Here is a 24708-nt window from a genome sequence, read left to right as displayed (position 1 = left end):
AAGGAGCGCCGCTGAATCCACCCTGACCACGAGGCCTCTTGGCCTCCCTCTCAACCCTCTCCTGACCACGAACCATCTCAATCTATCGAGCAATGTCAACAACCTCATCAAAGGTAGCACCAGACACCCTTTCTCTGGTCATGAGCAACCGTAGCTGAAAAGTGAGACCATCTATAAATTTCACGACGTATAGACACTCGTCACCTCGCCTATACGTCGTTCACATGTATTTCACATAATAAATAATTTAAGGGTTCTATTCCCTCAAGTCAAGGTTAACCATGACACTTACCTCGCTTTGTAAATTTCAATCAATTATTCAAACATAGCTTTTCCTTTTAAATTTGTCTCCGAAAGCTTCAAATCTATTCACAAACAATTCGATATATTCAACACTAATCATAGGAATTAATTCCATATGAATTTACTAATTTTCAAAATCCAAAATCTATTTAAATATTCGATAATGGGACCCACGTCTCAAATCCTGGAAAAATTTGCGAAATCCGAACACCCGAGTTCAACCATACAAAATTGTCCAATTTCGATATCAAATGGACCTTCAAATCTTAACTTTTCGTTTTTGAAAGATTTTATAAAAATCTGATTTCTTCCATCTAAATCTGAAATAAATGATGAATATAGATATGGATTTATGAAATATAATCACTTTTGGTTAAAGAACACTTACCCAATTCAAAGTCGTGAAAATCCCCCTTGAAATCGCCCAAATCCAAGACTTGAAACTCAAAAATGAGTAAAAATGGCGACTTCCGAATTTATGGGCTCTGCCCAGTCATTTTCGCATATACGGATAAAAGTTTCACATTTGCGTACTCGTATTTACGAGACAAAGCTCTCATTTGCGATGCCAGGCTGCCAGGTGAAGTTCCACATCTGCGGACACTCCTGTCGCACCTGCAACATCCGCTTCTGCACAAAATGGTCGCACCTGCGAAGACTCCAGGCTAGCCCAGTCCCGCATCTGCGTGATTTGGTGCGCATCTGCGGACACGCTTCTGCGATCGAAGCCTCGACACGCCTGGGTGCATCTGCAATGGAAGGCTCGCATTTGCGAGCTCGCACCTGCGGGCAAAAATTCACAGGTGCGATTACAACAGAAGGAAAACAAATTCAGATTTTGCTTAAGTCCATTTCTTGATCTGATTTCAATCCGTATCACTCTCGGGGTACTCGGGACCCCATACGAATATACCAACAAGACCAATAACATAATACGGACTTACTCGGGGTCTCGTATCACGTCAAACAACGCTGAAATTATAATTCACACCTCGATTCAAATTTTGAGTTTTAAACTTTTCAATTTGCAAACCTCGTGCCAAAACATATTAAATGAATTCGGAATGACATCAAATTTGGCACACAAGTCATAAATGATATAACAGAGCTGTTCCAATTTCCAAAATCGAATTCTAATTCCGATATCAAAAAGTCAACCCCATGGTCAAACTTAGAATCTTTAGCCTTTAAATTGCTACTTCTCTTAAATGGTCATAACTTGAGCTAGGGAGCTCCAAATTAAATTGCGGGCATACGTCCAAGTCCCAAATCACGATACGGAGCTACTGGAACTATCAAAACTCTGATTCGGGTCCGTTTGCTAAAAATGTTGATCAAAGTCAACTCAATTAAGTTTTAAAGCTTTATTTCACATTTTAATCCATTTTTTCACATGAAAACTTTCCGGAAAATTTTACGGACTGTGCACACAAGTCGAGGAATGATAAATGGTGCCTTTTGAGGTCTTAGAATACAGAATTACTTATTAAATTTAAAGATGACATTTTAGGTCATCACAGTTATGTTTTCTCCGAATTGTGGTATATTGTGCTATTTACTTCTCTATGGCTATGGTCATGCACCTTGGGTACTTGATGTCAAATTGTGCTTGGTTGTTGATTTTGAGCATGGTATCTAGGGGTATTTCATACGGACCAGTGTTTGGATGGGGTCACGCATTGCAGCTGGGATACGTCAGGATATGATCCTTTATTTTAGATTCGTGTGTTTTGGTTCTACTATGTATGATGGGTTTGTGGTTGTGGTGGTACTTGTTGAAGTTACGGGATGGTTCTCTCGTTTGAGTCATTTTCTATTTTTGGGTACATTTGAATTATTGCTTATTGGTGCACGGATTGCACGGTTTGTGGTTTTAGGTTGTAATGGTGTGTCCTGTCACTAGGATGATTGTGCTTGATGAGATCGGGTCATTAGACCTAGAATGGGGGCTATCAAACTTTATTACGGTATGGTTGTCGAAGGAGAAGGGGCTCCATGACTTGTTGATTTGATAAGTGATTATGAATTTCTACGTGTTTCTTTCATCATCGGCAGTGTACGAAGGTTTTAGGATGAGGTTTTATTTGATATGAGGTTCATTACAGGTATTGAGTGTGTTTTGAGCAGCTGCTGTGGTCAAAAGTTATTGCTGTGAGCATTTGAGTTATGTGGTACGTCATGTGATTACATCATCGGTTATGGTTATGGCTCGATATATATTGTTCATACTTATACAGTGTGTAGGTGCGAGATTTAGATCTTATAAGAAGTTTCAGATGTTGGAAATTGAATTATGTGATTTAAGGGCTAAGGTTAAAGTAATGATCTTCAGTATGTTGTGTTGTCGGGCTTATATGGAATAGGGTGACGTGGGATCAACCCCGGGTATGTGCATGGTAAGGTTACACGGCGGTTTGATGGATTTAGAACAACTCTTGGCACGTTCGAGGATGAACGTATGTTTAAGTGAGGGAGGATGTAACGACCCGACTGGTCATTTCGAGCATTTGCACTTCCCTCGGTAGTTTGAGGGCATGAGTAGCTCCGTATGATGTATTATGACTTATGCAAATCGTCAGTTTTGGTTTTCAGGTTATTCAAAATCGATTGGGAAGAATAAATTTCATGGTTTAAGCTTTAAGTTAGAAGAGCTAACCAAGTTCGACTTTTGTGAATTTAACCTCGTAAAGGAGTTTTGTTGGTTCTGTTAGGCCCGGATGGCAATTTTGGACTCGGGCATATGCCCGAATTTGCATTTGGATATTTCTAGAAAGATTCGACACTAAATGGCAAAGGTCAAAATTTGAAGGTTTGGAAAGTTCATAAGTTTGGCTGGAAGTTGACTTTGAGGATATCGGGTTTGGATTTTGGTTCTGGGAATTTGAATAGTTTCGTTATGTCATTTGGTACTTGTGTGCAAAATTTGGGTTCATTCCGGGTTGATTTGATATGTTTCGGCGCAAGTTTCGGAAGTTGAAAGTTCAAAGTTCATTTAAGTCGATTGGAGGTGCGATTCGTCATTTCGATGTCGTTATGTGTGATTTGAGGCCTCGAGTAGGTCCGTGTTGTGTCATGGAACTTGTTGGTATATTTGGACGGGTCCCGAATGGCCCAAGTGGCCCGAGTGAGTTTTGGACGAGGTTCAGATCATTTTCGTTTCATGTTGCATTGCTGAAGGCATACTGGTTCTGGTGCTTCCGCATCTGCGGAAGAATGTATGCAGATGCGAGTCCGGAGATGCGGACAATTGGTCGCAGAAGCGAGGGATAGCTTGGTGAGGAAGATCGCAGAAGTGGAAATTGGGGCGTATCTGTAGCTCCGCAGAAACGATGGTCTTGGGCGCAGAAGCGAGATAGAGCGCAGAAGCGCGTTTGGCTTCGCACCTGCGGTTTCGCAGAAGCGGATGGAGATTTGCATATGCGAGGGGCTGGCTGGCTAGTGGAGTTCGCATTAGTGGAGCTCGTGTCGCAGAAGCGGCTCTTGTGTCCGCAGAAGCAGAAATGCCGAGTAGAATGCTATAAATCGAGGTTTTGGTTCTTTTATCATTTTTTCGAGATGTGGGACTCGGATTGAGATGATTTTGAAGCGAGTTTCATCACAAGGATTGGCGTAAGTGTTCTACACTCGATTTTGATTATATTCTGTGATTTTATCTTCATTTTTGGTAAATAGATTATGGATTTTAAAGAGAAATTTGAAGGGTTTTGTCTAAAGTTTCATAGAATGAATATTTGAGTTTTGAATATCGATTCGGAGTCGGATTTGGGTGAAACTAGTATGGTTAGACTCGTAATTGAATGGATTGTCAGATTTTGTAAGTTTTATTGGGTTCCGAGGTGCCGGCCCGGGTTTGGAATTTTTGGTTGATTTTGGACTTTTGATTAAAGATTCAATCTTTGTCGATTGGGCTATCTCCTTTGGCACTAATTGATGTATTTGAGTTACTTTTGATTAGTTTCGAGTTGTTCGGAGGTCGGTACGTGCGTGATGGAATTCTTGGAGCATCGCTTGGCTTGCTCGGTATTGGAATTGGCTTGTTCGAGGTAACCAGCACTTTTAAACTTCGAGTTGAGGGTATGAACCCTGATTATACATGTTATGTGTTTGGTATTGAGGTGACACACATGCTAGGTGACGGGCGTGTGGGCATGTACCACGTGAATTGTGACTCCATTATTTCTGTGGTACTGTGTAGTTACAAGATCTTATCTGTAACCATGAAATCTCTACGTACTAGAGCTAATGAGTATTGAACCATGTTAGAAACCATGTCTAGGCTACATGCTTATTCTGTTGGGACCCACTGAGATCATTCCTGCTATTGAGTTATTTGCTTACATTGCAATTTCATACTCAATCATTTGCATTTATTTCATATCATATCTCAGTCTCCGTTTTTATATACTGACACATCATATCGTCATTTTTGGGCTAGTTTCATGACATAGTGAGCCCGAGAGACTGGAGAGATTGATGACTGAGTGAGGCCGAGGGCCGAATTGTGAGGTTATTGATACTATAGCACGTGAGTTGTCTGTGCAGCACGTGATTTGTCCATGCAAATCCAGACATTTCTACTATAGCACGTGAGTTATCCATGCATCACGTGAGTTGTCCGTGCGGATTATAGCGCTTGGCCTGAAGGAGCCCCTCCGGAGTTTGCACACCCACACTGAGCACCGGTACCTATTAAGTGCGAGTGCGAGTGATGGGTGATTGGGAGAAATGAGTGGATTGATACTTTGAGAGTATGCATATGGTTGTTTACTATGTTGTACTGCATTCGACGTGCACACTTGACATACAAGCATAAGATGTACTTTTTCTCATGCCATTGGGTAATAAAACATTTACCTGTTGAAACGTTTTGGAAAGAAAATCACGATTTTACAAACTTACTAATATTTTAGTACTTTTAGTAAAAGATTTGGGATTTCACTAGTATACTTGAAAAGCATGTCTATTTTTATGGAACTGTGAATGAGCTAAACATTATATTTCTGATTTATTTCATGTATCACTTTTATTATATTGTTACGAGTTGTTGTTGGCTATTGGTGTTGGACTTTGACCCATGTTCCATCTCGTCTCTACTTTCGACCTAAGGTTAGGTTTGTTACTTATTGAGTACATGAGGTCGGTTGTACTCATACTATACTTCTGCACCTTGCGTGCAGATGTTGGATGCTGATGTTGCTGTGCACGACGGGAGCTGGATCTGAGGACGTACTTGCGTTTTGGTCATAGATGCCTCTCGACCTTGGTAGCTTTAGAATTTTAATCTGTTCATGTATATTTCAGACGGATGTGTCATTTATTTCATACCAGTCTTGTAAATACCAGTCTTCACTTCGTGAGGGAGACTCTTCTTCAAATCTTTGATTATTTGAGTAAGTTTTTCTTCTTTTACAAATATTATTTTTTATATTTGTGATTTTGACCTAGATTGGTTATGAGTTATGACTAATGAACATATTTACTTTCTTTCTCATTCAAAATATCCCTTTTCACTAACACCATCAAATGCAAATCCAATTAGTAGCACTTATTTTGAACAAATAATTGATGAGTGAAGTGCTCCTGTAAATTCCTCTTTTTGTTTGCTTAATTTTCTGAAATTCTTTAATATAGTAGATAATGCTTGCAAGTTGCAATAAACCAAATTGTATTCGCCATTCAGATTTCAAGGATAGTTATTTTAGTTTTTGAATTCGCTACTGTTCTTTTAGTTTTTGAATTCATCGTTTGAGCAGACAACAATCATGGTGCAAATTTACATGATGTTTAATCTTTAGTTGGTGTGCTAATTCTTTTATCTTAATAAATTAATTTCATAGATATTTGAAGATTTTGTGCTAATACTATTTGAAATATTATTTCAGTGAAGTGGATGATTTGAAACCAAACTGTATTTGGATTTCAAGGATACCTTTCACAAATTGGTAAGTGTTCCTTCTATCTTTAAGATAATAATAATAATAATAATATAGTTATGAGTTATGACTTATAATATAATATAGGGGTGTGATTCCCCTATTAGAAATATTATATTTGCTTTTGTTCGTGATAAAAGGGGTGTGATTCCCCTACTAGAAATATTTTCTTTGCTTTAATCTCGATGGAAGGGGTGTGATTGCCCTATTAAAAATATTTTTTTGCTTTATTCCTGATGGAAGGAGCATGATTCCCCTATTAGAGATATTCTCTTTGCTTTGTTCTTGATATAAGGGGTGTGATTCCTCTATTATATATTATTTCTATTCTAGTATTAATATAAGGAGTGTGATTAATCATATTAAAAATGTTGTTTTGCTTGGCATTGTTGCTTTGTAGGAAGTTTTGTTGATGTGAATTGAGATGGACATATTTTTGACGAGGTTTAATTCTTCTCAACCAAGTTCTAGTTTTAGAGACAATTCCTCCCATCTTGTAGAGGAGTTTGATGTGAAATCACTTAATCCTAACCCTGGAGAGAGAATACCCATTGATAGATATAACTCCAAAATACGGGATGAAGTGAGAAGACACTACATCAAAAGAGGGACTTGCCAACCAGTTTATCACAAATTTCCTAAAACTTTATTTGGGAAAAAATACGCCAATTTAGTCCGGGTTGGTTTAAAAATTCACATTCTAGATGGTTAGAGTATAATGTGGAGAAAAATGCCTCATTTTGTTTATTTTGTTATTTATTCAAAAATGATTATGTTCATGGTAGCACGAGTGACTCTTTCACAAAAACCGACTTTAAGGCTTGGAATAAAAGACCTGAAAGACTTGGTCTACATATTGGTGAATTAAATATCCTCCACCATAAGTGTTTCAATAAAATGCTAGACTTTTCAAATCAATCTCAATCAATTCAAGTTGCTTTTGAAAAGCAATCTGAGAAACAAAAAAGTGAATATCGAATTCGTTTAAATGCCTCAATCGATGTTGCAAGGTTTCTCTTGGACTTTGGATTGTCGAGGTCACGATGAAAGTGAATCTTCAAAAAATAAAGGCCTTTTTATAGGGATTTTGGAATGGCTTGGAAATAGGCTTCCAGATGTAGATAGAGTTATATTAAAACATGCTCCAAAAAATGATATGATGACTTCACCAAAAATTCAAAAGGATATTGTGAGTACTTGTGCACAAGAGACCGTGAAAGCTATAATTGATGACCTAGATGGATATTATTTTGGGATATTAGTTGATGAGTCCAAGGATATTTCACACCATGAATAAATGGCCCTTGCTTTGCGGTATGTTGACAAAAAAGGCCAAGTGAACGAGCCATTTATTGGTCTTGTTCGTGTTAGTGATACATCTGCAAAATCATTGAAAGAAGCAGTACTTTATTTGCTAATGAAACACTCATTAAGTCCATCTAAAATACGTGGACAAGGCTATGATGGGGCTAGTAATATGCAGGGAACGATGAATGGTCTTAAAGCTTTAATTTTGCAAGAAACTCCATCGACATATTCCGTTTATTGTTTTGCTCATCAATTATAGTTGACGCTTATAGCTATTGCTAAAAAACACAAGGAGGTAGAGACTTTCTTTGCTATTGTTACTAACGTGTTGAATGTGATTGGAGTTTCTTTTAAGCGTAGAGATCAACTTCGGGAACATCAAGCAGAATTGTTGGAGCAATTGCTAGAGAGTAGTGAAGTTCAAACTGGGAAAAGATTAAATCAAGAGCGAGGGCTTCAAAGGCCCGGTGATACTCGCTGGGGATCACATTGTAAAATATTGGATAACTTTGTTATTTTATTTTCTTCTATTGTTCATGTGCTTGGGGTGATTGAATGTGAAGGTGATGTTAATGATATGTTGCAAGCAGAAGCTTTTTCGAGTAATATTAAAGCATTTGAATTTGTTTTCTTACTTCACTTAATGTTGAAAGTGTTGATAATGTCAAACGAGTTGAGCAAAGCTTTGCAGAAGAAAGAGCAAGATATTATAAATGCCATGGTATTTCTTGATATCACAAAGGAAAGGTTGCAAGAAATGAGAGATGAAGGATGGGAACCATTGATGGATGAAGTATCTTCATTTTGTGCAAAACATGATATTTTGGTGCCCAAGATGGAAGAATTCTATATTCCTGGAACGTCGAAGCGTAGGCCTTCTAGTGTTACTTATTCACATCACTTACGTGTTGAGCTTTTTTATGCAGTGATTGGTTTGCAACTTCTGGAGCTTAATAGTCGTTTTGATGTTGTGAGTAGTAACTTGCTTTTTGGTATGGCTAGCTTGAATCCGGCTAACTCATTTGCTAATTTTGATAAGGAAAGAATAATGACATTGGCCAAGCATTATCCCGATGAGTTTGGTGAATTGAAGCTTCGAGATCTTAGTCGCCAACTTGACACTTTCATATGGCACATGCAACATGGTGACCCTAGGTTCTCTGATTTGAAAGGAATTGGTGATTTGGCAAAAGCATTGGTTGAGGCAAATCTTGTGGAGACTTATTCACTTATTTATTTGCTTGTGAAGTTGACTTGAATTTTACCTGTCGCAACTGCAACGGTAGAAAGAGCATTCTCATCCATGAAGTACATCAAAGATGAATTGCGTAGTAGTATTAGTGATGCATTTTTAAATGATTGTTTAGTTTGTTACTTTGAGAAGGAAGTATTTGTAAATATAAGCAATGATGTTATTATTGACCATTTTCAAAATATGAAAGCGCGTCGAGTTCAACTATGAGTGGACAATGTACTTTTGTTATATTAGTATCAAGTTAATGGTATTTGATAATATTGATGTTTTTATTTTGATAATAAATTATCATAGTCATTTCAAAGAGTTGCACTCGAACTTCATCTCTGATGATTCTGATACTAAAAATAATGGTGCCCCCGTTATGCTCAAATCCTGGGCTCGCCTCTGACTATATCCAAACGCGTGATTAATAGTATATGCCCCAACATTATCATTGAAGATGACTTTTCTGTGACGGATCAATTAGGTCAACAAATAAACTTTTAGGTGATGGCTCTTTTAAAATAGTAGGATGGGTGTTTGTATGATGGTCTTCTCTTGCGGCAATGCTGGAAAGAGAAATATAGAAAAGAACAAGGAAAGAAATATAAAAAGAGTTAGCATTGTATTAAATAACTAATTAAGTGTAATTAAATTTAACAATCAATAGAAAATTGACACCTGTAAAATTAAACAGCTTTTAATATTTTTCATCTCCCCACGCTATTAATTTCACTCTAGATAAAAATAGGATGGTAAAAGTTGAGTATAAAACTGATATTTCGAGAAAGATATAAGGTGCATCTTATATATTTTCTGTTCCTCCTAAATAACTTTTGAGGGCCCGATTGATTTTGCATGCAGAAGAAATAAAAAAATAATCGTGGCATATGATTGGGGATTGATTAATGTCAAAGGCAACAGTAATTATCAATTTCGTCAAATAAGTAGTGATTAGACACTCCTAAGTCCTAATTACCATTAGTTAGTAATGTTTCATACCTTAAGCCCTCACTCTATTTTATTTAGGTGAAGGTTCTTTATCCCAACAAACAATTTCTACTTTCTTCGTGTTAATAACGTATGATACTCTTTTATGTTTTGGGACCTATCAAAATGTTTGATATCTCTTATTGTTAAGGCCAGCAAGTAGGCCGGTTCAGGCCCAGGACCGCGGTCCAAATGGGCCAGGACCGTTAGGATCGATTTTAGTGGATCTGAGCCAGTCTCGTGAGCCGGACCTATACTTTGGGCCCGTCAGGGACCGGGACCGGACCGGTCCCCCGCGGGTCAAACGGTCCCAACTGTCAACTTTTATTTTTTTAAAAAAAGATTTTTTTTTAAATTTAAAAAGTAGTCGTTGGGCTGTCAAAAATAGCCGCCATTTAACCCCCCAACTTTGTTTTAACCCCAACTTTTTATAATTACACTTTTTCCCTATTTTTAACTATAAATACCCCCCTCATTCTTTCATTTTTTTTTTACAAAATCATCAATCTATCACAATCTCTCTCTAATTTTCTTCTATAATTGCTACTATTGCTTACTTTATTGTTCCAATTTGTGAAAAAATTGTGAAGTTGGTAAATTGAAGTCTTTAAGTCTTCAACGATAATTAATTTTTAACAAGTTGTTTGTCAATTCAGTAAACTCGTTCCAACTCTGTTTTAATATTATAGTTTTATTTCTTTTATTTATTTTCTTTTACTTTATTAATGAGTTTGAAGTTTATTTGTCGTAAGGAATTGAAGAAGTGAATACCGACGACTCCTTTAATCTTTTGGAATGGTAGAAGGACAAAGAAAAATACTTTCCGGTTCTTTCAAGAATGGCCCGAGACATTTTAACTATTCAACCTTCAACAATGGCACCGGAGAGCGCTTTCAGTCAAGCAAGATTTCAATTAAGTGATTATCGAGCGTCTATGAGGGAGAGCTTGGAAAAATCAGTATTTTTCAGAGACTGGATCCGGTCGGAAAGAAGAAATTTTGGACTTGCTGAATCACAACCAGCTGAAGATGAAGCTTACGAAGAAATGCTAGCTGAACTTGCGGAGGATGTTGCTTTTTCCGGAAGTAGCGATGACCAAGCTACTTTTCCGCCACCACCAACGAAAATTCCTCCAGACTTTGATGGATTTATGAAGTTTGTAAGAGATACCGTGTAACTTGTATGAACAAAAATTAGTATGTATTATGTAACTTGTATTTTGGTACATCTTGATTAGTTACTTTTTCTTCTCAATGGTAGTATAAGCACCTTGTTGTGCTCATTTCCATAAGGGGATGAATACTAAGAAAGATATTGCCATATTTTTTTAATGCTATAATAAAATTACAAGGCATTGCTTTGAATATCTCTTTATAATAGTTTTGTCTTTAGACTTTAAATTTGAATTAAAAAATTTAGCTCACAATTCTATAATAAAATTTACAAAGCATTGCCTTAGATATTTTTTTTAACATCCTTTTGTCTCTAATTTCTATTTAATTTTTTTTAAAAAAAAACCTATTGGGCCCATTTAGCTCGCGGGCCGGGACCGTTTAGCTCAGGACCAAACGGTCCCGGTCCCGGGCGAGTCCCTACAAAAAGACCATTTGGCCCATTTATTTTGGGACCAACCGGGGACCGGGCCCGTTTGGACAGGCACACTCAGTCCGTTTAAGCCCGGGACCGGCCCACTTGCCACCCCTACTTATTATACTACTTTCTCAACTTTAATGAATTCAAATTCATTAATTGTTTCAACTCTTAACTTCAAGTGATATCCCTATATATCAAATTAACTTTTTAATTATGATTTTAATATTTTTGAATTATCACTAAATAATATAACAATTTGAATACGTGACAATTCATGTGCCCAAAAAAAATGACCATGCAAATAACGCCATTTAAATCGAAATGATGCATTTTTACAATATTCAGGTATATGTTATGTGAGTTTAAATTTTTTATATTAATCGTATAAATAACATTTATACAATCAAGTTATTTAGTTGGTAATTTTATTTATAATATTGATTAATAAAATGTTAATTTATAATGATGATGTAAAACCTTTATTATACTACTAGTGTAGGTAACTTAAATACAATTTAATTAGATTAATAGTTAGAAAAAGAAAAGGGAAAAAAGTAAGAGTGAACGGGAAGAATACAAAAAGGTATGTGAAATATGTTATGTTCGACTCACAAAGGTATCAGCTTCAACAATTGCAATAATATAATGCCTACTTGCAAAGCACCAAAACAAGCACTTCTGTCTCTCTTTCTTCCAATCTTCCTCAGGTAAGCTCAAGACAATCTTCAGTCATCCCTCAAAATAAGTTGATTAACTTTAGCATTTGTTTCTCTAGCATTTATAGGGTTAGATAATTGTTCCATGTTAGATTATCTAAATGGGGTTCTTTCTTGATTTTTAATCCCTTTGTACAGTAAGATTTAGGTTCCATGTTGGTCTACGCCTGTTTCTTGGTATTCAAAAGCTTGATAGGTGAAGCAAATATGGAATTCCTGTAATCTGGATGCAACTTACCTTCAAACTTTATTATCTTTTTTTGATGTTCTAATTTGATTCCCTGGTTCTCTAGTTCTTATATTTTCTCTTTTCTTTTAAGGTAATTAATTGGCTTATGTTGCATGAAAGCAATAGCCTTTTTTCTTGACTTTTCAAATGTGATTTTTTTTTTTGGGGTTACTTTTAAGGTCTTAATTTCAAGATATGAACTTTTTGTTTGGATGAATAATTCCAAGATATGAACTTTTATTTTTTTACTGATGCTTTTTTATCACTTTGTTATTAGCATATTCCGAAGTCAATTTGGATTCTGCTTTTGGTGAAAAATTCACTGCATACTTTGAGCAACTTTTGTTTCTGCTAGAAATTGAACCAATGGACTATGCTTTGGAAGGAAGAGGTATTCTGTTTCCTGATAATATTGAAATGCCAGTTGGTGCACTTGCAAAGAGAAATATTGTAAAAGATTGGAATTTAAAAAACCCCTTTTCTAATGTTGATAGAAGCATATTTGGCACTATTCAAGAAATAACTGTAAATACAGATTTCCCGGAATCTGGTATCGTTGATATTTTGGAGAAATGCGCCTCCAGCAAACAATGGTTAGGAGGTTTAGGTGCTGAAACAGTTGATGCTTCTAGAAATATGTTGTCCACTTCTGTAATAACTTTGGACCCAATTTTGGGAGAAGTGGAACTTGAAGAGAGATTTAATCATATGGCTAAAAGGTCTAATGATCCAATATCATTGCCAATTGGATTGAAATTGGAGCAGTCGATTGAGCATGGAGAAGTCAGGAGTAGTCAATCTTCAAATGGAATTTCAGTATTGCCAACGGAAAAAGACTATTCACATTCTCCTATTTGTCAAGTTCGTGATCATAGGAAGGAGGAGACAATTGTTTATAGAGAAGTCAAGAGTAATTCGTCTTTAATGGAAAACTCAGCTTTGTCTTCACTGGAACCATTACTGCTAGGAAAAAGATCGCGGACTACAAATGTGCATTCCCAGGTTCCTCTGTGCCAAGTTTATGGTTGTAACAAGGACCTGAGCTCCTCAAAAGACTATCACAAAAGGCACAAAGTGTGTGATGAACACTCAAAATTTGCTAAGGTTATCGTTAATGGTATTGAGCAAAGGTTTTGTCAGCAATGTAGCAGGTATAGTCTGGCTTGTCTTCTGCTTTTTCTGTTTTGTTGTAAAATCTCATTAGGTTGGAAAGCATTAGTTGCGTGGTCATTGTCCTTTATTTCTGATCATTTGACAAAATTATAATATAACTACATTTTGTTATGCGGATTCATAAATATTATTGGGTTTGAGTTGGGGAAATTAGTTACCAGTTTTCTAGTATTTGTATGATTAGGCTTACCAAATCAAGGGGAAGATCTTTTGTATAAAAATGTCTCTTGGAGAAAGATACGAAGTATATCACATAGAACTAGTACTCTTGTATCCATCTTTAATAAAGTTTTAGCATCAGAACTTTTAGAACAGATTTTGACCAGCCCAAATGTGAGAATTCCTCTTCAATTACTTAAATTTTCCATCTTAACTTTAACTTGAGTCCAACTTTTTCTATAAACTTGACTTTGAATGAAATGAATAAAAGCTGCAGTAAGGTGAAGGAATTTAGACGTTTGCAGCTTTTCATTTTTGGAGCTCTCCAGATACATTTATTATCTGAGTCATCCTTAAGTAGAGCTACTCTCTTTGGTTTAGTGAAAGTATGGATCTTGACTTCAGCTATTCTTGTAGCTAATTTCTATTCATGCTATCTGAAATGTCAGAATTTAGTGGTTATGATGTAGTATGATTGTTGTGGCTGCTACTCCAGCTTAGACTTTTGTGACTTTTTTTAATGCAGGTTTCACTTGCTTGCAGAATTTGATGAAGGTAAACGCAGTTGTCGCAAACGCCTTGCAGGCCATAATGAGCGCAGAAGAAAGCCTCAATTTGATACACACTGGGGTAAGCTTAATTCTCTCTTCTCTTTTAAGTTTTAACCATTCTCGACTTTGTTGAATGCTGTTGAACTGAGGAGTAGTCTAAGTACATTAGTCTTTAAGTTCCATCAATTTGATTCTATAACAACAATTGTCATCCTCTGTCCTCCCACCCTCTCCCTGTTTCTCCTCCAAAAGAATGAATTAAAAACCTCCTTTTTCTTTTTTCCAACTATATTTTAGTTTGAGGGCTTGATAATACTGTAATTCCTAGTCGAGTTTATTCCTTTTGTGTATATCTAGAAACTTTTCTTTTTTGCAAGCAAAAAAAAAAAAAATTTATTTACCAAGTATGTTGCAAATCTATCTTATTTACCTATTGGTGGTACATATACTAACTTACGTTTTGCAACTTTGATTTTCTAGTCACAGCGGTTAAATGCTAACTCTTCTCTTAGCCTCCGGCACTGCCATGTTTATATGCTTTGTAGACAAAATATTTTCTATTTTATTGAGTCCTAGTATGTGCTAATGGCAGATTCAAGGTTATTGGATATGACTTCACAAAGGAGAGCGCCATTTCTTTTCCCTGAAATACGTCTTGGCAGTTCCTTTTGTCAAGAAAGATTTGAAGACCATAGCAAGCACATCAAAATGGAAGAGAAGCCAATCTGCATCTCTCAATTAGCCATGGCAGTGACAAAGAAGCAGTCACCAAGTAAAAGCCTCCAGCATCATCATGGTACGAGAAAAGAAAATTCATCGAAGATTCATCTTGGAGCAACATTGTCGGTTGAAGAATTATCGTCTGGGCAAAACTCCGCTTGTGCTCTCTCTCTTCTGTCAGCCCACTCACAACACCATTTACACAACTTAGAAAATTATTGTGCTCACCTTAAAAGAGATCATAATCCTGAGGACTTTTGCGAATTAAGTGCTTCGAGAAGCTTTTCATCAAATGAATTATATTCATGTGAAGTAATTGGAACAGATAGGATCGTCCAAGTTCTTGATGACAGTCAAGCTGTTTCAACTGATGATCTAAGAGAAAGATGTGTTCGAAGATCATATTCTATGAATTCTAAGCATGACCTTTCTCCAGAAGATGGACCAACCGTGGATTTAGTTCAGTTGTCATCGCACCTGCAAAGAGTGGAGCAGCTGAAACATTCTGACCAAGCGAAGCAGGAGAATGATATCTTCCGTTGTTTTACGACCACATGAGTATCAAGAAAGCTGCAAGGTGTGTAGCCATGTCCAATTGAATATTAAATGCTTCTTTCTTTTCTATCATGTTTTGGAATTCGAAATGCCTTTGCAGGTAAATCAACATATCTGTTTGATTTAGGCTTCGGAAACTCTGTGTTTGAACCATGTAAAACATTGTTGTTTTGTTTTTGACCCTTTCATAATTCATGCTTAATTGTTGCAGTGTTAATATGATACCTGAAAGCTTTTGAGGAGATTCAGCCGATACAAGAATGGCTTTGCCGACAAGTCAAGAGGCAAAGACAGAATAAGAAATGGTAGATGTCTGTATATTTTGTAAGTGTCATTTTAATTTCTTTGCTGCATCAACTGCTCAATTGTATAGAACTATTTTGTGGAAACAACACTGTTTTTCTGTAGTCATCCTCTGTTTGCTGATGACTATCACAGTATATACTGATGTTTAAGCAGAAAATGTTATCAAAAGGATAATTTTTTCTGTGTAATCTGTTTGTGGCCTCTTCTTTATGCTAGATGAGATTATTATCTCTTGAGGATGCATAAAAGATACTTAAATCATGTTTTTAAGACCATAAGATTAAGGTGAAACCTTTCATCAGCAATTCGTGTGATGCAACATTCCATTTCCTCATAGAGAAAAATAGAAATGTCACTTTTTGGCAAGAACTCTGCCTTTTGATGCCTACTAATTACTCTAGTATTTGTTTTCTTCTCAATTCAACACTTTTGAGGCCACAACAGTGAAGCACCATTGCAGAATCTTTAATTCCATGGCATAAAGCAGTTGGTGGTTATGAAATTTGAAATTAAATATTTACACAGTTTAGTCTATATTCAAGTTCAACAATCGCTTTCAATAATGGCTACCCGCCGCTTTCTAGTGAATTGGAACTGAATAAGGAATTTTTCAGGAACTAGTGGCTTTGGTGCAACTAAACTTCGATGCTCTGTCGCAGAAAAGTTTATTCAATGCAAACTAATTGTAATTAAGTTTGGTGCAACTAAACTGGATGCTTTGTCCTGATAAAAGTTTATTCCATGCACACGTGCATACACAAAACAAAAGAGCGTAACTTTCGGCATGCATTATCTCAAAGTACATTTCTTTTTTGACTTACTGTTTAAAATTTTTAGCTGATCATATTAATTAATTGTTATAGTACATTAGATTTTGTTTTATACACATGTTTTGACTTTTGTCAGCTGCTTTTCCAATTCACTAGATATCTTTAATATAGGAGTAGATAGATAGGGGTGTGGATATATGAGTGTGTTTTTGAGGTGGTCCTTGAAAGAGAAGGATCTATTCTATGAAGAAAAGAACAGAGAGGTGGTGTGGTCCCCCGTTGCAACATTCGATTTGGTTGAAAACACAAGCTAGCCCGCCGCTGCGTCCCTGTACTATTCTAGTATGCTATAAAAATAAAAGGATTTTTTTGGATGATTTGGGATCAAAAGGGAGTTGCTCTAGCGGTGAACACCATCCACTTCCAATCAAGAACATGTGAGTTCGATCACCCCAAGAGCAAGGTGGAGAGTTCTTGGAGGGGGGGAGCTGATGGTCTATCGGAAACAGCCTCTCTACCCCAGGATAGGGGTAAGGTCCGTGTACACACTACCCTCTCCAGACTCTACTAGTGGGATTATACTGGGTTGTTGTTGTTGTTTTGGATGATTTGGCATAATAGGATTTAAAAACTATTTGACTCCATATACTAAAATATTTTACGTACCTAATCGTTAAGTGCTTGGGATGTGTCCTTAAATAAGGTTTATATACTCAATCACGATTAATTATTATGTATTTTTACTGCAATTCATTGCTTAATCATGTTAAATTCACAAAGATTGGTGCTGTCCGGTTAAGGTGTTTTATTTCTGTAAATAATACATTCTTTGAGGTACAAAGACAGTATCGTTGCAGCATTCAACACTTGTGACTGCTTAGTCCCTTTTCATGAATCCTTTCCTTGTTACCGCGTTCAATTCATTTTTAAAAATTTGTCGCCGAATTTTATACCCTTAAATCTTCCATTTTCCACGTGGTTAATAGGCAAATTATGTATTTACACTGTCTTGGTGGGTAGAGTTATTCAGTACCTGTGCTGGTGGAAGATAGCCGATCTTTGATAAAAATTAATGGAGGTGTACGCAAGTTAGTCTAAACACCATCCTCGGAAAAATGAAAAATAATGTGATGTAAAACAACAGTTTTAAAGAATATTTTCTATACGAACTATTTCCATAAGGAATTTTTACAAGAAGATAAAGAAGCTATAGTTATAGAAGATAATCCATTATTTTGAAGGAAAACAGAAAAGAAGAATTATTACAATCATTATTCATTCCTCCATATTATTCCCATCTCCTGGAGCCAACAACCTCAACCTATTCAAGCGAATGTTTAGTTGGAAAACCAATTATGTAGTCAAAAGTACCTACGTTTAAATAAAAGAGGACTTTTTATGCGTAGCCCACATTCGTTGACTTTTTAGATATAATTGTGAATTATAATATTGTCGAGTTGCAAAATGAAACTGCAAATGATTACAGCAATGAGATTGTAGATGGGATTGAATAATGTTCTATCATATAATTGATTCATATATAGTTGTCAATTTTGGAATTTTGACCTAACCAATTAAATCATTATATATGAATGAAAAAAGTTGAGATGTTAGAGTGGTTAGAGTTTGTGGGCAGAGTATGGGATTGGGAAGAGGGCTAAGAATTAAATAATTGGATAATATTATCATTTGTTTGGTTCATAGGATAGGATGTCGGACTAGAATTGTGATTAAGTATTTTATTACATTAATGTGCACAACAACTCCTTAAGCTCAAATTAATTAAGACTCCTTTCTTAAGTAATAATCATTTTTTCTTTACTTTCTTTTTTCATTTATGTTATGGGCCAATACCTGCAAAATTAACAGGAAAAACGACATGGTATGAAATAGTTGGGCAATAAGTGAGTGAAGCTAGAACTGTATTTTTTTTTTCCTCTTTAAAGAATTGAAATATTTCTTTACAGACATTCTGATTCAAAGGATTTAAGTCTACACCAATAGTATTCAAATCTTTTACATTACCAATGTATAATAATTAGTTGTAGCAGGTTATGTATCCTCTTTCTGAGGTTATTGAGTCATGCTTACAATAAACAATTATTTATAGTTAGTTCTTAAGTAACCTAGTTGTATAAAAAAATTACACTATCAACTTATAAAACTTAAAACTTTAAAAAAGAAAATAAAATTGAGGGTGAAATTGAAGAAAGTAATTTCTGCCTACATTATTATATCAAAAGTGCTATTTTGATTTCTTTTAAAGGTTATAGATTGATATTGAACTCTGCCAACGTTATCGTATTAAAAGTGCTATTTGACTGTTAAAATAATAAGCTGAAATTCTCATAATCTCAAATATATGAAGTATCCTTGTTAGTAATTTTAAAAGAAAAAACAAAAGAGGTTCTAGGGATGAACGTTAATTTATACCCATGACTTATCAATTACTATTAAAGGCGCTTAACGAAATATCGTTTGTCTTTTTTGCCCTTTAAAAATCGATTTTGTATTGGATAAAATTATAATTTAATGAACTTTCCTAATATTTAAGACTTTGAAATCTATTAATATTTTACTTATTAAATTGTTCCATATTTGAACTATGTCTGAAGTTCTATTATTTAGGATTAAAAATATATTATGCGAATAAATAACAAACATATACAAATTTCTCCAACAAAGTAAACCAATCCTATTACATATCATCTTTAAAATTGTTTTGGACTTTCAATTTAATTTTTTTAGTTTTCGACAATAAATAACTTTGAAGTCATTATCGACATTTTCATATATTTAATATTTGACCTCCTTTCATACTCAAATAGTAATATTTTTTTCATCGTTTGAATAATATTTGGAAACTATACTAAATGAACAAATAACTAAGTATTTTCTCTTCATCGATTATATGTTTAGTACTTGTAACTACTCTCAATAATTTAAAAAACAGATAAGATAATATTAAAAAATGTTTAAAAATAATCATGAGGACAATATTGAAGGATAACAATCTTGAGATAAAAAGTCCAAGGTTAAATTAAAAATAAAAATTTATTCAAGTTTACATATGATAAGATCAAACAAATGTTTATATTATACTCTGTATATTCTTATTTTAATCCAATGACTCAAACATCTACCTAAATAATTATATCCAATAAATAATTTCAATATTATCTAATCACTACATTATAATCTATGTATAATTTTTTGCAGTGTTCTAAATGAGCTTTTATTAATTATTTTTCTTTCTTTTTCATCCATCCCAGCACATCTATGTCTTTTTAATATATTACTAAGTTATTTATCGTAAAATATCAACTCAACATTAGTCATCTTTATACTATACACTATCGTTAAGAAATATTTTTAAACTATAGGGCAATTTCTTCATTCCCAAATCTCTAAAGAGCTAAAGATTTAATTTTTAAATAGGTGTTAATTAATAAATCTTTAAAGAATTTTGATAAAAGTATTTATGTATAAATACTTTCTTTTAGTATTAGGTTACAAAAATAACAATAAATTTCATAAGATATTTCCACAGAAGTCTTTAGAAATCACAAAAAGGCATCTTAGGATTTATGTTGAGAAAGATTTCCTTTATTAAGTTAGCTAAATGGAATCAACATATATTATTTTCATGAACTTACACTATTTTTATTTTTTATTTTATAACTCAAAGATATTATTTAAATATAACTTATATAATTTTTTAAAATTATATATTCATTAATATGGGTATATGTATGAAGTGAGTACCCTAAGACTAGTTAATAAAATAGAGAAGAGCCATAAGCTATTTGTTGCACAAATGCATCAACTTTTGCATAACCATTCAAGTAAATTATGTACATTGCAAAAAACAGCTATAAACTGAATACTCTCTCCGATTTGATTTAATTTATGTGAACCTACTTGACTGACACACAATATAAAAAGAAGAGAAAAAAACTTAATACCAAAACGTTAATTTGATTCACTAAATAGATTGTAATCTAGAAGCATGTGAAACTCAATGAAAGTTGTATGTTATGATTAGTAAATTAGTGGGCCTCATGAGGAGGCTCATCATTTTTAATCTTCCAAAATTACACTCTTTACTATAGTGTATAATCACTCTTAATATAAAATAAGATTATTAAAAGCAATGTACTATGTTGAAAAATTTACTCCCGGGACATTTTCTTAGTTTTGCGGAACTAAAGAACCTAAACAACTCAGTTGAGAGCTCCGTGACTGGTTCAAGGGAAGGTCAACCAATGATTGATAGGCCATTCCAAAGTTGGTTGAGACACGGGATGATAGGGCGGGCGGCCGACTTTCGGTACTTTCTGCCAACTCGATTTCAATACTAAGTAAGCTCCTCATCGCATTCAAGAAAATGTAGAAACTGGGGGGAGTCTCTATCAATTAGTGCCAGATAAATTTCTGAATAGTGGAAGGAGTCAATCTCCAGGATGAATGTCTCTACGACATTCTTGACGTCTTCCGGTTGTGGGGAGTAGTCCAGTGACCGCAACATGTGTGTCGCGCACCGGACCAGCCGGTTTTGCTGGCGAACAAAGCGGTCTATCGCCCTTTGTTCCTCCACCGAGAGCCATAGTACCATAGGGATGGTGAGAGTTCATAAGAGCCCGAATTTAGATAGGTGAAAGATCCTTACTCAAATTACGAACCCGTGGCTGACCTGCCAGTCCATCAAATATCGTAGTTTATCCTTAAGAGCAGGAGGTTCCTTGTGTGAAACTTAGATGTTGAACATATGGAATTTGGAAGTGAGATTTTTCCAATAGTGGCACGGTAGTGCTAGTTTTCTTATGCTCATATATATGTTTTATTTAAATTTGAACGAAAATACTGTTCAAAATCCGGAAATACTCCAACATAATATACTAGATTATTATCCCATGAATACTTAAAAGAAGAATGAGAACAAATTAAACAAGGTAAAATTATCTCAATTCAACATGATCTTTGTAAAATGGCAAAACATATATAGCTTGAAGTTTATGACATACATAGAATCATCCACATTTTTACATCTGCTTCTCAGGAGTATATTTTATAGAAACAGGTACATGAGCAATATTCAAGAGGCAAAAAGCTTTTCAAAGAAACCGGTACAAGAGAAATATTCAAGAGGCAAAAAGCTTTTCAAATTCGTAATAAGCTAAAATCCAATCGAGAAGGATGCAACTTAAAACCAGGAGTACTAGAAAGCAAATATATCATAGGAATACATTTTTTCTGCTACGGAAGTTGAAAGTGGCAAATAAGTAGAGACTAATTAATCCTCCATGATACAAAATATAGAGAGTTACCAGAGTAAGAAGGTTGCGAACGAGACAAGCAAATTAAAGTCAAACATAAATATTTCTTCCGAGTGGCCTCATAATATCTCCCTGTAGATCCCAAATTTTGCTTCACTCCTCCAACATCTAGGCCTACATTAATCGAGAATGATTTTCATTAAATAGCATTTTACATATATATATATATATATATATATATATATATATATATATATATATATATATATATATATATATATATATACATATATAAAGAACACGAAAACAAAAAGGAACTACGTTTTTTCTGTTAATCAAGATAAACTAATTATATTCTTTATTATAAAGAAGGATGGAAAAAATAAATGCTTACATTGTTGCTGCTCTCAGCCAAGGTCCCATTTGGAGTATTAGGAATGTACCTAGCCCACTATATCAACAATTTTATTAGATTAATTAGTAGCTACACAAGTTATAGAAAAATAAGGCAGTAAACTTACAAAGTTTATTATTTTAATATGGGAGTGAAACTCACATTTTTAGCTGCTGCACTGAAAGCCTCTCGGTGTGGAATCTCTGGATTTGCTGCTTTGATGCGTTGTATCTCATCCCTTTATAATAATGAAATAAATTAAGAATAACTCAAAAAAAAAAATTCATTATTATAGGAATTTAACATAATCTATGAGAATAAATTACAATTAATGAAACTGAATAAGTAATAAAAAAATAAAAAAAGAGTAGACGATGTTTACTTCATGAACCGATTGTAGGCAGATGGAAGCCTGTGCTTCTTCTCAGGAGCTTCGTCCATAGTTTAAAAAAAAGTAAAAAACATGATTAGTTTTCTTGTAAGCTATTGAGCCAAATAGACACGATATTCTTAAAATTCTTTTACACTATAGGTCAATGATACCTCTTGTATTCCGGTCTTATTTTCAAATTATTAATCTCATATTTTAAGATAAATATCTTTTGGTGACCCGATATTAATATAAAAAAATTTAGACTGACAATGTATATTACTTAAACTTAATAGACAAAGAAAGAAACTATAAGGGAGATTGAGGAAAAGCATATATACGTTTTACAACAAAAGGTGCCTTTGGTGACGAGGGTTCACTTGAAGATGAAGAAGAAGACTGGCCCTTCTTGAAATCGCTGAAGAAAGTTTGATGCTTTCACCATAAAAGAAACAAATGAAACATCGATCCATATACCCTTTAAAAGAATTGATCAAACCAGAAAAAATGGAAATTAAAAAAAGAAGAAGCATTGTGAATAATTACCTGAAGAGCGCTTTGGTGATCAAAACATTGGCCTTGGAGTGGAGGTCTAGTGCTTAAAAAGGAAAGGTTACTGCAATGACCACATTTCACTGTCACTGTATCCAACAGCCTCTTGTATGGAATTCCAACCTATATAACAAAAACATATTTAACTTAGTATCCACTGACAATGTAAATGAAAATTCACAAAATCAGTGTGATTAACTTGATGTAACACATGTTGTTTGACTTATTTCACTTATTTCTATTTATAAATAATTATCTTTTAAATCACATGACAGTATGTAAAAGTTTAATCTTACCATAAAGGACCACCAGGAGGGTGTTGAGTGGTTTTTTTTTTGGGGGGGGGGAGGTTGTTTGAGTTCATCTTCAGTTGAATACCCTTCATCGAAAAATTATGTTGTATATCCGAAAAGTTATACTGCATGTATAAATCAAAAGTTACTTTTTATACATATATATTAAATCTTGAAAACCTTTAGCAAAATTATTGGCTTCGCCACTGCATATATCATGATCATCCATTCTTGTCAAATATCAGGTGTGATAGTATGAGTGTGCACGTGTATAATATATATGATGAGAAACAGAATGTTGAAAGTGAAGAATCAGAGAAATGATAGTTATAACAGTAGTATATATGTTGTAGCACATGTGATTTGACAAAGTAGATTTGCTCTCTTCTTGCTATATATAAAGGTCATATAAGAAGGAAACAATCACAGTAGCTTTCGTTTGAGCTTTCCTGTCTTTCTATTCTTTGCCTTTCCAAGAAACTATACATAGAAATCATGCATCAAAATAATGATTGAAACTTCTTCAATTTACAGCTAACTAGAAATATATAAGATTGATAGAGACAGTTAAACGGGCATTGCATGAAATAGAGAAATAAATACCGCAAGAACAGTGTTGCAAAAACTGCAACGGACATAACAAAGATGTTCAGAAGATTGAACCAAATCCATGGAGTTTTTATCAGCAGCTTCCAAGTTGACACAAGAGCTAGCAGAACTAGGAGAAGAGGAAGACATATTTATATTTTGGAGTTTGAAGACTAGTATATGGGCAGAGAGCAATATCACTAATTTTTGAAGCCTTGTAACGAAAGCAAGAACATGTTTTTTTGGAGTATTAGGGTTAGAGGAATAAAAGGTTATATATGGTTAAATCTGGTTTTAAGGCAAAGGGTTCCCTTAAATAGTGATATATATATATATATATATATATATATATATATATATATATATATATATATATATATATGAATGCGCATGTGCGAGGTTAATTCAACTTGTAGTTCATAAAGTACTTTGAATCTCTAACGGAATTCTTTTAAGGGTAAGTGGTAGGTCTTTTCAAAAATTTGGCTCTACCATGGCATTGCAAGATTGTATCAATGTATCATCATATTGTTGAACAACATAAACAAAAAAGAAAAAGAAAAATCAGGTTTAACTTTATTTATTAAGCTTAAATATATGGTGTGGATGAAGTATACATTTGGCAAATATATCAAAACCTACACAAACCTCATAATTATAACCTTCTAGTAGGGCTTAACGTGCAAAGTTGC

At 34.5% G+C, this 24708-nt stretch overlaps 3 protein-coding genes across 6 annotated transcripts; 2 read left to right on the top strand and 1 right to left on the bottom strand.

Moving 5' to 3' along the window:
• Window positions 1-7533: 7533 nt before the first annotated feature.
• Window positions 7534-8802, top strand: LOC107827995 (uncharacterized). Its single transcript, XM_075221174.1, has 2 exons — window positions 7534-7732; window positions 7817-8802. Exons 1-2 carry the CDS (start codon window positions 7534-7536, stop codon window positions 8800-8802), a joined length of 1185 nt encoding a protein of 394 aa, XP_075077275.1.
• Window positions 8803-11938: 3136 nt separating this feature from the next.
• Window positions 11939-15961, top strand: LOC107827998 (squamosa promoter-binding-like protein 6). Of its 4 annotated transcripts, none has more exons than XM_016655244.2 (5): window positions 11939-12071; window positions 12587-13460; window positions 14168-14271; window positions 14785-15489; window positions 15679-15961. In XM_016655244.2, exons 2-4 carry the CDS (start codon window positions 12676-12678, stop codon window positions 15468-15470), a joined length of 1575 nt encoding a protein of 524 aa, XP_016510730.2. In that variant the 5' UTR covers window positions 11939-12071; window positions 12587-12675; the 3' UTR covers window positions 15471-15489; window positions 15679-15961.
• Window positions 15962-21681: 5720 nt separating this feature from the next.
• Window positions 21682-24210, bottom strand: LOC107823042 (protein CRABS CLAW-like). Its single transcript, XM_075222352.1, has 7 exons — window positions 24032-24210; window positions 23130-23258; window positions 22925-23018; window positions 22596-22644; window positions 22376-22451; window positions 22214-22270; window positions 21682-21993 (listed from the first exon to the last, which is right to left on the bottom strand). The coding sequence occupies exons 1-7, from the start codon at window positions 24164-24166 to the stop codon at window positions 21988-21990; spliced, it is 546 nt and encodes a 181-aa protein (XP_075078453.1). The 5' UTR covers window positions 24167-24210; the 3' UTR covers window positions 21682-21987.
• Window positions 24211-24708: the final 498 nt, after the last annotated feature.

Source organism: Nicotiana tabacum, chromosome 9, assembly GCF_000715075.1.
Source record: "Nicotiana tabacum cultivar K326 chromosome 9, ASM71507v2, whole genome shotgun sequence".
In the NCBI taxonomy this organism is placed as follows: domain Eukaryota; kingdom Viridiplantae; phylum Streptophyta; class Magnoliopsida; order Solanales; family Solanaceae; genus Nicotiana; species Nicotiana tabacum.
The sequence above is the reverse complement of the archived record's forward strand: the minus strand, read 5'-3'. Positions and strand labels throughout refer to the sequence as shown.